Here is a 16,010-nt window from a genome sequence, read left to right as displayed (position 1 = left end):
ACACGTCACACGACAATAAGAAAATAAACAACTCAATTAAAAAATAAACCAGAAACCTGAACAGACATCTCACCAAAGAAGCTATTCAGGAGGCAAATAAGCATATGAAAAGATACTTCCGTATCATATGTCTTTGGAAAATGCAAACTAAAACAACAGTGAGACACCACCATACACCTGGCAGAACGGCCAGAATCCAGAGTGCTGACACGAAATGCTGGCAAGAATGTGGAGCAACAGAAACTCTTCACTCCCGGCTGCTGGGTACAAACTAGCGGAGCTACTCCGGAAAGCAGGTGGGTTGTTTCTGAGAAAACTAAACATACTCTCGCCATACAATCCAGCAATCACACTTCGTGGCACTTACCCAAAGGAGTTGAAGAACTATGTCCGCACAAAAACTGACACACAAATGTTACAGCAGCTTTATTCCTAACTGCAAAACTGGGACGATGCGCCTCAGTAGGTTAATGAGTAAACCGTGGTACATCCAAACAATGGAATATTATTCAGAGTGAAAAAGAAATAAGCTATTAAGCCATGAAAAGACATGGAGAAAATTAAGTGCATGTTACTAAGTGAAAGAAGCCAATATGAAAAGGCTTCTGTGTGATGCCAGCCACATACTGCATGACATTCTCAAAAGGGCAAAATTATGGAGACAGCAAAACAATCATTGCTTTCCAGGGATTAGGGAGAAGGGAGGAATGAATAGGTAGAGACAGAGGATTTTAGGGCATGAAACTACTCTTTCTGAAACTGTAATAGTGGGTTCACGGCTTTAGAAACTTGTCTAAACCATAACATGTACAACACCAAGAGCGAAGCCTAATGTTCACTCTGGATGATAATGATGTGTCAGTGTAGACTCCTCAATTATTACATCTGTACTGCTCTGGCGGGGGATGTTGATAATAGGAGATGCTATTCGTGTGGGGGTGGGGAAGTTTGTGGGACATCTCTGTACCTTCCACTCAATTTTGCTGTGAATCTAAAACTGTTCTAAAAAAATCATCTATTAAAAAAAAGAGAGAGAAAACAAACAAATGAAGAAGTACCTAACATTCAATCTAACTGTAAAACATGAGACCAAAGATAAAAACAGAAGATGCCAACTTCCAGGCATGAGACATAATTACTATAGACTCTGAAAAGAATTGATTAACCTTCGGTGTATTACATAAATTTCACTGACAGCCTTGATGTTCGTAAGAAATACTGCCACCAGAAAAAAGTACTACGATATCCTAAAATGAGGAGTAACACTAAAAACAAAGTTAAACTAAACCAAACTGCAAGCTCAACTTCCATGGAGTGGAATGCCCTGAAATGTCTTTGGCAACTCACATCAGTAAAGCTAATTCTAGAGAACTTGTAAAGCCTGAAAATTCCACATTTTTCTTAGATATTTTTTGAACAATATGAAACAGCCCAAAAAAGGCAAGGTTGAAAGGCCTAACAGTGCCTGTACATAATAAAGGGTAATGCACTACGCCTGGGGGAAAAGGAAGCGCAAAAAAACTTAGAAGTAATTGCTGCATCTCACATAGACCTATGATTACAAAAAGACTGCTTAAATAGTAGGCAGTCTTAGAAAATCTTAAGTTATTCAAATCTATGTTCTGAAAATGTGGCATCATGCCCCTTTTGTAAAAAGGGAGATGAATATGATGGAAAGACAGCTAACAAACTAGCTAACAATTAGCTTCTATGAGAGAGCAGGGTATGAAAACAACTGTTCCAAGTGAAAGGAATTAATCAGGAAGCAGGATACATATTAGTCAGTTGACAGTCGTAAGAATTTTTTAGCCGTGGCCAGTGTGGCACAGTTGGTTGGACTGTCGTCCCATGCACCAAAGGGGCACGAGTTCAATTCCAGTCAGAGCACATACCCAAGTTGCAGATTTGATCCCCAGTCTGAGCGTATATGGCAATGGACTGATGTATCTCTCTCTCACTGATGTTTCTCTCTCCCCCTCCCTTCCTCTCTCTGAAATCAATTAAAACACACACATCATATCCTCAGATGATGATTAAAAAACTTTTTTTAAAAAATCTTCACTCGAGGATATTTTTCCCATTGTTTTTCAAAGAGTGTGGAAGGGAGGGAGAGAGAGAAACATCAATGAGAGAAAGACATGGATTGTTGCCTCCTGCATGAGCACCAACTATGGCCAGGGATCTCACCTGCCACCCAGGTACCTGCCCTTGACCAGGAATTGAACCTGCGACCCTTTGGTGCAAGGGCTGATGCTCTAACTGCTGAACACACTGGCCAGGGCAAAAAATTTTAAGAATTTTTAAAAACTTGCTACATTAAACCCAACAGCTATTAATCATCTTTCACTTAGGGTGGTTGGATTAATTCTGCATTTATATTGGCAATTTTTCTGAAAATTCAGTAATTTTAACACCTTTACAATCAAAAGTAAAAGGCAGTAGTTATTTTTGGCATATTTAATGTTAACTGGAGAAGCCACAGTAAATACTAAAAAAAACAGGCTATCTTCAGAAACTCTTGACTAGCTAAACAAGCAACCAGATTAGAGTTCTTTATAAGCAGCAAATAGGTAGAAATATAACCACTGTACTTTTTAAATAGCATTTTATAATAAACTAGAAGCCCAGCACGTGAAATCACACAAGACCCCCAGACCCACTGCAAGACTGAGAACCGCAGCGCCACGAGACCCATCAATGCACCTCCAGGTGACCGGTCATTTCGTTATTACGGTGTGACGGCCACTGGCCTTTTATAATATAGACTAGAGGCCCGGTGCACAAAAATTTGTGCACTCGGGGGGGAGGGAGGGGGTCCCTCAGCCCGGCCTGTGCCCTCTCGCAGTCTGGGACCCCTCGGGAGATAACGACCTGCTGGCTTAGGCCTGCTCCCAGGTGGCAGAGGGCAAGCCTAATCCCTAGGTGCAGCCCCTGGTCGGGCTCAGAGCAGGGCCGATTGGGGAGTTGGGGCGCCGCCCCCTGTTATGCACAGAGCAGGGCGGATCGGGAGGTTGCGATGCCACCCTCAGTCGCGCTCAGAGTAGGGCCAATTGGGGGGTTGGGGCACCGCCCCCTGTCACACTCAAGGCAGGGTCGATGGGGAGGTTGCGGCACCACCCCGTCACGCACAGAGCAGGGCCAATCAGGGGGTTGGGGCGCTGCCCCCTGTCACTCACAGAGCAGGGCCCATCAGGGGGTTGAGTAGCTCCCCCGTCACTCACAGAGTAGGGCCGATAGGGGAGTTGGGGCACCACCCCCTGTCACACACAGAGCAGGGCCGATTAGGGGGTTGGGGCACCGCCCTCTATCACCCACAGAGCAGGGCCGATCAGGGGGTTGGGGTGCCGCCACTCTCACACTCAGGGCAGGGCCAATGGGGAGGTTATGGCTCTACCCCGTCACACACAGAGCAGGGCCCGTGGGGTGGGGGTGGGGGGGGGGGTTGGGGCGCCGCACCCGGTCACACACAGAGCCGCAGGGCGATCAGGGGGTTGGGGAGCTCCCCCCATCAGGCACAGAGCAGGGCCGATCAGGGGGTTGGGGTGCCTTCCCCCGTCAGGAACAGAGCAGGGCCGACAGGGAGGTTGTGGCCCCGCCCCCTGTCACACACAGAGCCGCACGGCAATCAGGGGGTTTGGGCACTGCCCCCTGTCATGCTGATCCCGGTGCCTGGAGACCTCATGGCTCTGCTGATCCCGGTGCTGGGAGGCATATTACCCTTTTACTATATAGGATAGAGGAGGCCTGGTGCATGGGTGGGGCCGGCTGGTTTGCCCTGAAGGGTGTCCTGGATCAGGGTGGGGGTCCCCACTGGGGTGCCTGGCCAGCCTGGATGAGGGGATGATGGCTGTTTGCAGCTGGTCACACACCCTTCAGGGTGGAGGTCCCCACTGGGGTACCTGGCCAGTCTGGGTGAGGGGCTGAGGGCTGTTTTCAGGCTGGGACTGAAGCTCCCAACTGCTCCTTTTTTTCTTTTCTTTTTTATTCCTGGCCAGCTTTAGCTCGGAGGCTCCAGCTCTTAGGCCTCCGCTGCTGAAAGCAGGTATCTGGTTTGTTTAGGTTCTATAATCGAAACTCTGTATCAATTCCAGCTCTGAGATCCCGGCTGGCTGAAAGCAGGTTTCTGGGGTTTTGTTTAGCTTCTGTATTTGTTACAATGTTTCTTAAACTGCAGGCTCAGAGGCCAGCAAGGCAGGCGGGGAACATTGGAGTCCTCCATCACTGAAGCAAGCAAGCCTCATGTTAGTTTCAAGCTGCCTGGCTGCCGGCCGCCATCTTGGCTGGCAGTTAATTTGTATATCTTGCTGATTAGCCAATGGGAAGGGTAGCGGTCGTACGCGAATTACCATGTTTCTCTTTTATTAGATAGGATGGTTGCTTTTCATTGTTACATGGTACTGAAATCCCAAGTGTGAGAAGTACCAGTGTTAGAAACAATACTTAAAAATAATAAATGTCTTACAGAAGCAAAAACTAATGCTGTTTGAACTCTGGTTTGAGATACAGTCACAAAAGTTAAAACTAGATATGAAGTAAAGGATTCTTAGCTTTTAAAAAAGTAAATGGCATACTGCATGGGCCAACTTGAACAGCATCCATTACGGGTGGAGGAAATTCAGTAGGAGAAGTAGAAAGAGCACTAACCAGGGACCCAGGAGGCCTGGCTTCTGCCCTAAGCAGCCCCATATGAACCAGGGGGTTTGGGGAAAGTCACTGGGCCCTAGTTTCCCATCTCTGTTAATGGGTGGGCTTATCTACATGGGGGAATGGATTTATTCCAAAGGAAATGCAAAACCCAATTTCTTACATGTACCAAGTTTTACCTGAAACAAACACACAGACTAACAAATCAGACTACAGGAAATATTTTTCAAATGTGTATCATAGTTAACCCTTGAAGAATATGGGTTTGAAGTGCACGAGTCCACTATCTGCAGTGGGGAGTCAGCAGATGTAGAGGGCTGATAGTATACACTGACCCATGCCATTTTGAATAGGGGCTTGAGCATCCTCGGATTTTGGTATCCACAGGGGTCCTGGAATCAATCCCCCCCCCCCCACAGATATCGAAGGACAACTTAAGTTTTAGGGGAGTCAAAGTTATATGGATTTTTTACTTTAGGAGGGGCCTGACTCCCGCGTTGTTCAATGGTCAACTGTAGATGCTATTAAGATGAATGAATGGGAACTCACAGTAGCTTTTGGTCATGCATTTTTTTTAAACAAAAGGACACTAAAGATATGACGACCACCACAAGTGCCAACAGGAAAACAAAATTTATTGATACTGAAAAAAAGGGTTCTCACACCACACTGTTAGCCACTGTCCATTTGTTCAAGGTAAGGATCAGCCTGTAAACTCTCAGTGGCAGAAGTCCTCTTCTATACCAAATGTTGAACAGCATGTGAGCTCCGGAACTTTCTATTAAAGTGGGGGCAAAGGTAGGCATCACTGCAGGTTCACGGGGAGAAGGCGCCATGAGACCAGTGAAGATTATGTAAAACCAGGGTAAGTTCATGAGTTCTGCCACTCAGTCAGGGCAAGATTTTATACAAATGCAAACCTCAAGTTTTCTCATCTGCACAATAAATATCACAGATTGTTGTGGAGATTAAATGGATCAAAAGAGTAGCAAAGTGCCTGGACACAAAGTAATGCTCAATGTTAGTTTACCTCCGTAACAAACAGCTAGCTGATTTTAAACGACCTACCAGCTTTTACTCTTAATATTTAGGTTTTTTCAACATTTTAGGAATGTGATTAGCATCTATGGTTGAAAAGTATACTCTCTGCAGAAAAACTGCTCATACATATAAGACTTGCCAAGCAATTTTAGGAATTTTATAGGACCTCTTAAACTCAAAGAGACTACCGAGGGGCCTATGTCTAGATTAAGAATGTCTAGAAACTAATAAATTATTTAAAACCTGAATCTGGCCCGGCCAGAGTGGCTCAGTGGTTGAGTGGCAACCTATGAACCTAGGGGTCATGGTTCATTCCAGGTGAGGGCACATGCCCAGGTTGTGGGCTCCATCCCCAAGTGTGGGGCGTGCAGGAGGCAGCCGATCAATGATTCGCTCTCATCATTGATGTTTCTCTCTCTCTCTCTCCCTCTCCCTTCCTCTCTGAAGTCAATAAAAATATATTTTTTAAAATTTTGTAAATCTGAATTTGTATAACAAATATCTATGTGGTGAAAGATAATGCTTAATGAAGGCTTATTATGTGGTATTTAATTATCAAATACCTCGTGACGGACCCATTCTCTAAGTGAGAGAACTAAGGGTTAGAGAGACTGACATGCCCTCTGTCACACAGAGCGCGTCTCAAGAAAAAATACCTTCTCTAAAAGGTGATGCACCGAAAGCCAGTAGCTGAAAAATGACTGAAATAAAACAGCTCAACCCATTACCTTATTGATATTATATACGTTAGCCACTCCACAGAGGTCTGAAACACACAAAAATAGATGACTAAAAAAATAAAAAAGCCCAATGACTGAATCCCCTAACCAGCCCTTGCTCTCCTGTGAGGGAAGAGGACAGGTGCAGCCAACAGAACTCCGCCTGCAGAGCCCACCCGTGACAGTACCAATGAAACTGCATCCCCTTTAAACGGCTGCACCATCTCTGCTTTGGAGAATTTCTCGTGCCATTCACACCACCTTGCACTGGGACCATCTCTGCCCCGTCTACTGAGGATCTGAGCAATGTTTTCTTTGCCATCTCACCTTCCTCACTACCCCTGAACTACCAGTAAACACAGTACTTTTTGCTAGAAAACATCCAAGCTAACAGATTCTCCATAACAAGTAAAAATATTGCCTTTCCAGTACAAATACTTTAAAAATGGTCAGTAAGTTAGAAATTTATAAAATTAAATCTTATGAGTTGATACATCTATTCGTGTAGAAACACAGACCACATATACCTGAATATGCAAAGCACGTTAAATTATGATGCAAGCAATGCCATGGTATAAAAACTAAATTAACAAAAATAGTCTATTAGCGAAGACATCTGGTGTATCATGGCAAGAAACATTAATGATATTGTCTGCAACCCTGTAATCAATTTTTTCCCCAGCAGCTCTCTCATTACACTGTATTAGATCTGTGTGCCTGCAGAATTTATGAGAGCCCCACACAAGGGGGGGTGGGGGGATGGGAGCGGGCTTGGCCAACTGGATCCGATTCAGATCTAGCTCAAATGACTTTGGCAGCATGAAGCATTGTTACAGAACAATCAATACAGTTAGCTTTATGCAGCAGCATCTTGACTAAAAGATTTATCATCTTATTACAGAATCTTCACAAGCCTTCATATGATGGTATCTGAGTACACCACCAATCATAAACTTATTTAAATCCTCAGTGACCACAACACTTTCACTGCTAAAAATTAAATAGTGGCCATCACTGATGCTCACAGAACAAGTTTACTGTTATTGGAAAAAATTTCAATCTATTTAGCAAATCCTGGTTGGTAAGTATTGTGGAAATGAAACAGTCTAACAGTGACATCCACACTGATTAGAGAATAGAGAAACAATCAGCCTGAAAGAGAATAGTCATTTCTTAGACACATATGGAAATTAGATGGTAAGTGGTAAAGGCTGAAGCGTTTGAAATAGGTAGTCAAGTCAGGACTCTGCTAATTTGTCCCTTAAAATGTCAATCTCTCTCTTCAGGGATTACAATTAGACTTTTATCCACTACACTGGGTTTTATCTTACATTGTGAATGGCTATTATGTCAATAATTCCAAGGCTTCCATAATGTGAACCTTTTTTCTGGTCTAATTTTTGACAAATTACACTGGCAATTACCCAAACATGAAATTGTTGTTGTGACAATTATTCCTGATTTTGTTACAATTATTAATATCCCATCTCTATTGTCTTGGTCCTCTTCATTTTATGCATGGATGACAGCCCTAGCCTCCTAATTGGAACTTCCAGTCTTTCCCCACTGCACACAGCATTCTGCTTCCCAATGAATCTTCTTAAGCAGTGATTTGCAAATCAGCTTACAGGAAATAAAAAAGGCTGCATAGGCTCTCTTCCGACTATCACATAAAATTTCACCTTTTCTAACCTTTAAGATCCTTTATGATCCAGCCCCATTTTATATCCCCACCTCTGCCTCCCAAGTCCCACTAACCTGTGCTCTTCATTGACGTCCTGTGGTCTTCTCACAACTCCCAGCTTCACCAGGCTCATTGTCTATGTTGCTTATAGGGACAAGCGGACATGTACACCTGGAAGGCTCCTCCACTCTGCCTGGCCACAGGTTACTGATGTATCAAAAACATAACCAGCTCCTCAAAACCGACCGCTCATCACAAAACTTTCCCAGTTCTACCGCTCATTTGGAGCACTCTCTTCTCTTAGTCTCAAGGTCTACACTGCCACGGAACAATTCATTACACATTCCCAGTATCTTGTATAGCGCGTGTGCATCTGGGATGACTATTTTCTTGTGTCATTTTCTGAGTATGAGTTTGGTCAGATTACATGCAAGAAAAAGACAGGTCTTACATTTATTTCTTCAGTGATTCACAGCAGTTGATCAGAACAATAACACCTATCTTTCAGAAAGCTTTACCATTCAATCCTCACAAATAAAGGGAAGAAAAGGAAAGGTATGTACACAGCTTTCAGAAAAGGTAAGACAGAGACAGAACTAGCCCTCCGAGATCGTACCCCGGGTCCTGTGCTCTAAGGGATAACTAACTAGGGACACTTCATCCTGCTACATCTCACACACATCCCACATTACCACCAGGTAACAGGAATTAGCAGAGTACCGCTGAGAGTACTATTATCTACACCCCAACCCATGCCTTTCAGTGTTTTAGTCTGTATCTGCCCTGCAGAAAAGCCTAGCTACTTCTGAGCAATACCCTACAAAACTTTACCTGAGAGGACAGCACCCAAAACAGTTTAGATGTGTGTGCCACGAGTGCCAGTGGTCCTGGGGAGATGCACATTCCACTTGGTCTCAAACTTACCCCGTTTCCCCCATTTCAGTTGCCAACATCCATACTCGCTGCTGATTGCCAGCTCCTGCTCCTTGCAGCAGCCCAGCATGCTCTCTGCTGGTGCCAAAATACCCTACACCACAAACCCCGCTAACTTCTGGAACTGTCCTAGAGGGGTAAGGTAAGTCCCGTATTTTGCTTCCTCTGTGCATGTACTTGTTACTCCTTTAAAAACACATACAATACAGCACATTTTTAAAGGGGCTCTGGGGAGGGAGGTAATATTCCTATTTTATACCCTATGGGATATAAAATATTGACAGCTTTTAAAAACGGGATTCTCCTTACCCCTACAGGCCCTCTCCCGGCTTCAGAAAGATGCTGTGGTGGCTGTGACGCCACCGGCAGAGAGCATGCTGGGGGGTCACACAAAGCAGGAGTTGGAGATCTGCAACAGGCCTGGGAGTTGTGGACCTAAAAAAGAAAAAAGTTTTAAGTTAACATGCCCAATGTCCCCTCATGCCCTGGTTACTAGGGGCACCCAGCACACAAGCAAGCATCTGCACAAATCCTTTAGCAGATGGCGTCTGAAATCTCAGAGAATTTGTTCGACCACTAAAGTTAACCTTTCTGCATGAATCAAAACCGTTTCCTTCCTTCGCTCAGCGTGAACAGACACATGACCCTTCCAGCTTTACACTTTAACCTGGATCCTGTCACAAAGCAGTATGGTGTGTGCCCCTCAAAATAACCAAGGTAAGATGACACAGTGCCCAAGCACAGTGACAGTGGCATGCTATGCTTATAATAAAAATGAACCCAAGTGGACGAAGCGAGCTTTCAGAAGCGTTTCTAATGAAAGATGCTAGAGTCATAAGGCATGTACTTAATAAGGAAATATTCAAGGCATTAGGGGTTTCAAAGAAAGATCCTACCATTTTCTGAAAGTCCTCGTTTAATTTGGGAAAACTACAGGCAAGGTGAAAGACAAAGGCTTAACACCAGAGGAAAAAAGACACCATTCAAATAAGTTTCCATTTTCTCCAATGCCCATAAGGTAAGTACAATGAACAGGCATAGAGCATAAAGTTCAAGAAAGATGTTATTTCCTTTAGGTGCAAAACCAGTTTGGTATTTTTAAGAAACTAGAAAAATTTAAAACCAGCAAATGATTAGAGAGCAACTTCTGAAAGCCAGCACAATTCTTTTAAGTATCAAAAAAGATATCTCAGACTTCGAATATGATCCCTTTGCAACATTCTAGAGAGCAATAACATTTCCAAAAAAAACCCCACTAACAATTCAATTTCATGAGGTTTTAAATGAACTAAAAACTCATAAAACTCAAATGTTTATATAAGATTTCTGTTCTTAAAGTTGTTTAAAAATTACAGACAAGCAAACTTTTTAATATTAAATCTTTTTAGGGAGTCCTGTCACATTAACTCCTTTTGAGAAGCAAAGAATCATTCTCTAACAACTTCCTATAATTCAAGATTTAATGTCTATGTCTAACAAACAAAAAAGACAAACCCCAAGAAAGTAAGTTAATATTGGGAATGTCTTTATCATGGTGGTCTTCTTTCCCTCTCTACAGATCACCTTCTACAGCACATCCTGGGCCCCACGCTTGGTGTGTGGCCAGTTTCTGACTCCCACCGTCTTGATTACAATATGTGATTAAATCAAGTGTTAGTAGTCATAACCTTCTCCACCACACAGTTCCCCCTTCCTCATACCAACAGTACAGATTCCAAATCAAAGATTCAACTGTGTACAAGAATGTAAAGTATACTCAATATTTTTTACCATAAGCATCAAATAGAAATAAATTTGTGGTTAATCTTTTCACTAGAAATTCAATTAATCAGACCACTCACATCCTTATACATTCAAATCAAGGGCTTTAAACAAAGACACCTAGTAAATAATTTCTAAGCACCTTGGCAATATTTCAAATAAGCAAAAATTCAGGTAATGATTAAAATATTTTAAGCATTAAAAAAGGCATCATTTCAAAGCATATCATTGTTCTTATTTAGGAGTCAGAAAACATTGACACAGTATCTCCATTTCCCTCATTTTATTTCAGTTCTAATAAGCTTTTTAGACTATTTAGAGCTGGTTTTTAACACAAACATCCACATCCAAATTACAAATTTCCAGTTGTATGGAATTGAGTTTGAATGGCATGACTTTACAAATATTCTTGCACAGCAGATCTCTGCAAATATCAAATTGTCTCAAACTTTCCTAAGCTCCTTTTTAAACAATTAGAATACCTAGAGTCTTCCGCATTGAAAAAATTTCACGTATAGAGAACAGGCTTAGTAAATAACATTTAAGATAAATATTTTATGACAATAAATATAATTAAGTAAAACTTTTCCAGTGATTTCTTAAGAGTCCTAAAATCCATATAAATTAGAACAAAATGAATTACCAACTTCACAGTAACCATGAACCATTAAAACTTTAAATCCCATGTGGTCTATAATGACTGTCAGTCATGAGTGAAAACAGATCAATGAGAAGCTGAATAAATGGGGCCAATAGGTGCTCTGAGATTATTTATTCCCAAAGCCTCGTTTTGATTTTCACGTACGTGAATACCGCCCTGCCATTTATAAACTGACATTCATATCATGCAAAATGGTTGTGGTGATTCAAAATAACTCTCAACATGACTGCTCCACAACTGGGGGACGAGTTAGCAGCCAAGATCCAGTATCACCTCATCTGACTAAGACATTTCATCCTACCTTTGCCTATTATAGGATTAAATACAAATAACATCAAATTTACATGTGAGAAAGACACTTAGTACGGGAACACATACATCTTCATTTCATTATCACACTGATGAGAAGTCTTAGGAACTTAACGCTTGTTTATATCCATCAGCCTGTGGTAAAACTGGGTTTGTTATATGTCATTCCCCTCAAACTCACAGAACCTATCAACAATGTTAAGTGAGGACTTAGTGTATTTATTATTGGTGGCTTACTCCAAACATAGCATTGAGTAAGCCCAACACCCGATTGTAGTTTGTTAATTACAATGCTTATGGAAACAACTAAGCAACCATGACCTTTATTTTAAACAAAGAAGAAAGAAAAAAAGTTGTGGCCCTCCCTGAGAATCCTCTAGCACAGTGGTTCTCAACCTTGGCTGCACATTAGAATCACCTGGGAATCTTTTTAAAATGCTGATTTCTGGGCCTCATCCTCCGGAAATTCTGTTTCTTTCTTATGGGGTGGGGCCACAACATTAGTAACAAAGGAACAGAATTTCCGGAGGATGAGGCCCAGAAAACAGCATTTTAAAAAGATTCCCAGGTGATTCTAATGTGCATTCAAGGTTGAGAACCACGGCTCTAGCACCAAATCAGTAACACACACCTTTTCCTGGCTGAGAAATCACTGTAGGAGAGGGCTGCCACGCTACGCACTCACTCCTGACAGGTGGAAACCAAACCAACAGAAAGGAGCAACTTCTCTTAAAGAATCCTCTCAGCTCTACATCCCATTATCTCTTAAAGTAACACTTCATTCCTCACTCCAGAAAATGGAAAACACTTGATAACAAACCTCACCTTTTTCACTTCTTTGTCCAACGTTACACTCAAGTAACAAAGCTGCAGCTGGGTGGTACTGACCTTGTTGGGGACGAAAAGGAAGAACTATAAAAAGAAATACTAATTCTGCGGGCCTGACTGGAGGGACTATGAAAAACAAGACAGACAACCGTTGCTTTGCAGAGAAATGAATCATCACACGTAAGGCATTTTTCCTATAAGCTGGCCTTCTCTGGGATGTTTACATATGTGCTGAGCCCTCATTTATCTTTGCTAAAAGTATTATAGAAAACTCAAAACATTATAGTAACACCTAATCAATGTTATGACTTTGGCTACCCTTATGTAAACTTCCTGAAGAAAATAAGAAACTGAGTTTTAAAGTATTTTAAGAATAGAGTTTTATTATTTAAGTATAGAAAATATTACACATTGCAAGCTTAAACAAATGTAAAGAAGCAGATTTCTTTGGCTTGTTTAATAAACAGGAAGTTAATCTGTAGCTAATGCAAACATTGTATCAAACTATTACTAACGTTTTTAAAAAACTTTACCCAGTGAATTCCTTCCACTGAAATGTTACTTCATTCAATATTCAATAAATATTTACTGTGGATCTTATGTGGGCTAGGCAATATGCTAAGTGCTCAGTAGACACCAATGAATAAAAATGGTGTGATGTCTGCCCTCACAAAGCTTAAAGCTACACATCAACATCATGATCTTCATCATTCCATGGCCCAGGCACTGTGCTACTAGCCACTGTGTAGACTTAGCTTTTAACCTAAAAACAATCTACCTACAAGACAGGTGCTTTATATCCCAACTTCATAAGTAAATAAAGTAAGGTTAGGAGGATTAAGTTTCTTGCCCAAGGTCATGAAAGAGAGCAACTGATGAAACAAACTGATGTCAAGCTCAAGCTGTCAACCCATGCACTGTCCCATCCCTAATCTCAGTCCCAGAAAAGCATCTCACATTCTGAGTTAGCCATGTTCAAATTAATGTGGACATCCTGCCCACCCCCAGAACAGTTTTAATACAAGAATTACCTAATATTAAAATGGTGTATAATGATAACTAACTCATTGTGTATACACATGTATGTACGCACAAAGGGTGCATGTAAATGTGTCTCTCACACCTCCCAGCATTACCTATGTAAAGATCTCTAACAAAAAAATGAGAGGATATAATTACTTATCCTCAATAAGTTTCCATTTTAAAGAAGGAATATCAGGTTCTTTTTTTCTTTTTTTATGGAACGCTTCATGAATTTGCGTGTCATCCTTGCGCAGGGGCCATGCTAATCTTCTCTGTGTCGTTCCAATTTTAGTATATGTGCTGCCGATGTGAGCACAAATAGCAGGTTCTTACTTTTATTTCACTTCTGAGAAATTCAACTTGGGGTAGAGAGGGCAATTTTAATAGTAAATGGAACCTAAGCTAAAGCTACTTTGTCTGCAGTTGTGATTTGTTGTGATCAGCTCTTGGGGTGTAACCCTATCAAACCAGGAATCAGGAAGAAATTCCCAATGCTCCTCTCCCTGCTGCTCACATTTAGCAATGAAACAAAGAGGGAAATTGAAATCTTGAATAATTTGGCCCCCACATTCCCAGCAGTAGTGGAGATGTGCCTTGTCCAAGATAACTAGTGGCACATTAAGGATTTAGCTATTCTGCATTCACAATCACTACTTAGGACTTAAACTGTCAGGGACATAAATGATACAACAGCACACTCATCCATGCAGAGCCGTAACAACACACTGGGCCCTAAACAGTAAACTGGATATAACCATAACATTCTTAATGACATATCCCCAACTCTGAGGAATGTTTAGGCCAGGTATAAATTTAATAACTTTCCTAGTTTTAATTAACCAAATAAGAGCCCAGTGAATCAATGTTATTTGCTCAAAATAATACTTGTAATAATTATATATCCTACCTGAAAATTCATTTCACATAACAACTGAAGAATAGATAACTGTAACTCAAAGAAACCAAAATCATACTTTTTCTGCTGTATAAACGACAGAAATTCATTAAGAATCCACACAAAATTCCCATGTAGAATATTAAAGGAACAGCTTCGATTACTTACCTGTGAATGAAGACTTAGGTATGAACTACTACTGCTAGACCCAGACCAGGAACTCCTGGGTATTATACTGAATGGAAATTACTAATCTCAATGATCTTCTTGTTGAGCATTCTCAGAATCCATGATTATTTCTAGATAGCACTTTATTATGCTAAGGCCTGGGTTTCTATAAATATGGAATTTTGTTGTTTTTTAGTAAAAGCAAGAAAGAAATCTTTCTTGGGGACAAAAACTGAATGTCTTCCCCCACATCAGTCCTATTCAATGTTCTCCAAAGAGGACTGATATCCAAAAACGCCACTGCTGTCTGTCCTTAGAACCTATGATCACGGAGGGAAGGAACTAGATCCCACGTTCGTCAGCCCCCATTATGGGGCTGCACCCAGCAAAGAACACAAAGTAAGTTTTCAATAAATGCTTGTCAAAGGCCCTGATTACAACCCAAAACCTTTTTTTAAATATATTTTATTGATTTTTCACAGAGAGGAAGGGAGAGGGATAGAGTTAGAAACATCGATGAGAGAGAAACATCGATCAGCTGCCTCCTGCACATCTCCCACTGGGGATGTGTCTGCAACCCAGGTACATGCCCTTGACCGCAATCAAAGCTGGGACCTTTCAGTCCGCAGGCCGACGCTCTATCCACTGAGCCAAACCGGCTAGGGCCAACCCAAAACATTCTTAATTGCACTCTGGGATATAATGCTCCTTGGTGATACCGACTCATTCAGAAACAAAACTCTCTAAGAAGCCAAGTCACGCCCTAGCTGGTTTGGCTCAGTGGATAGCGCATCGGCCTGGGAACTGAAAGGTTCCCGGTTCGATTCCAGTCAAGGGCACATGCCCGGGTTGCGGGGCTCGATCCCCACTGGGGGGCTTGCAGGAGGCAACCGATCAATGATTCTCTCTCATCACTGATGTTTCTATCTCTCTCTCCCTCTTCCTTTCTCTCTGAAATCAATAAAAATATATGTTTAAAGAAAAAAAGAAAAAAAGAAACCAAGTCACACAGTGACCAGAAAAGCTATGGGAGTGCAGCAGAAGGAAGGGTGGAGGGTGTTATGCTAAGCTCTTGCAGGTGCAATTACTGAGATCAACTCAAAGTGGCCAAGAAGAGGCTTCACTGAGGGGAACTCTCACTCCACCTGGAAGCCACATCCGGAGAGCTCAAGGAGGCGAACACTCCCCCCTCAGCTCTGCAATGTTCCAACCCTCTGCTTTCCCTGGCGTCCTGCCCATCACACCAGCCTGCCTATGGCCTGCTTATGCCTCCCCAAGCCTCTCTCACTGAGGCAATTCTTGACTCAGCCCATTAGCTTTGCCCTCCCTGCTAGCTACTCGGTC

The 16,010-nt window shown here is 42.1% G+C and overlaps 1 protein-coding gene across 1 annotated transcript in view; it reads right to left on the bottom strand.

Annotated features, from left to right (window-relative positions):
* Positions 1-16,010, bottom strand: part of RERE (arginine-glutamic acid dipeptide repeats) — a 398,085-nt gene that overhangs the window by 192,382 nt on the left and 189,693 nt on the right. The window contains exon 4 of the mRNA XM_081087056.1: positions 9,331-9,456. Coding sequence (XP_080943182.1) covers positions 9,331-9,456 — 126 coding nt within the window. The remainder of the gene's footprint in view (positions 1-9,330; positions 9,457-16,010) is intronic.

Source organism: Myotis nattereri, assembly GCF_964212035.1.
Source record: "Myotis nattereri genome assembly, chromosome: 3".
Taxonomy (NCBI): Eukaryota; Metazoa; Chordata; class Mammalia; order Chiroptera; family Vespertilionidae; genus Myotis; species Myotis nattereri.
This window is presented reverse-complemented; position numbering and strand designations above follow the sequence as displayed.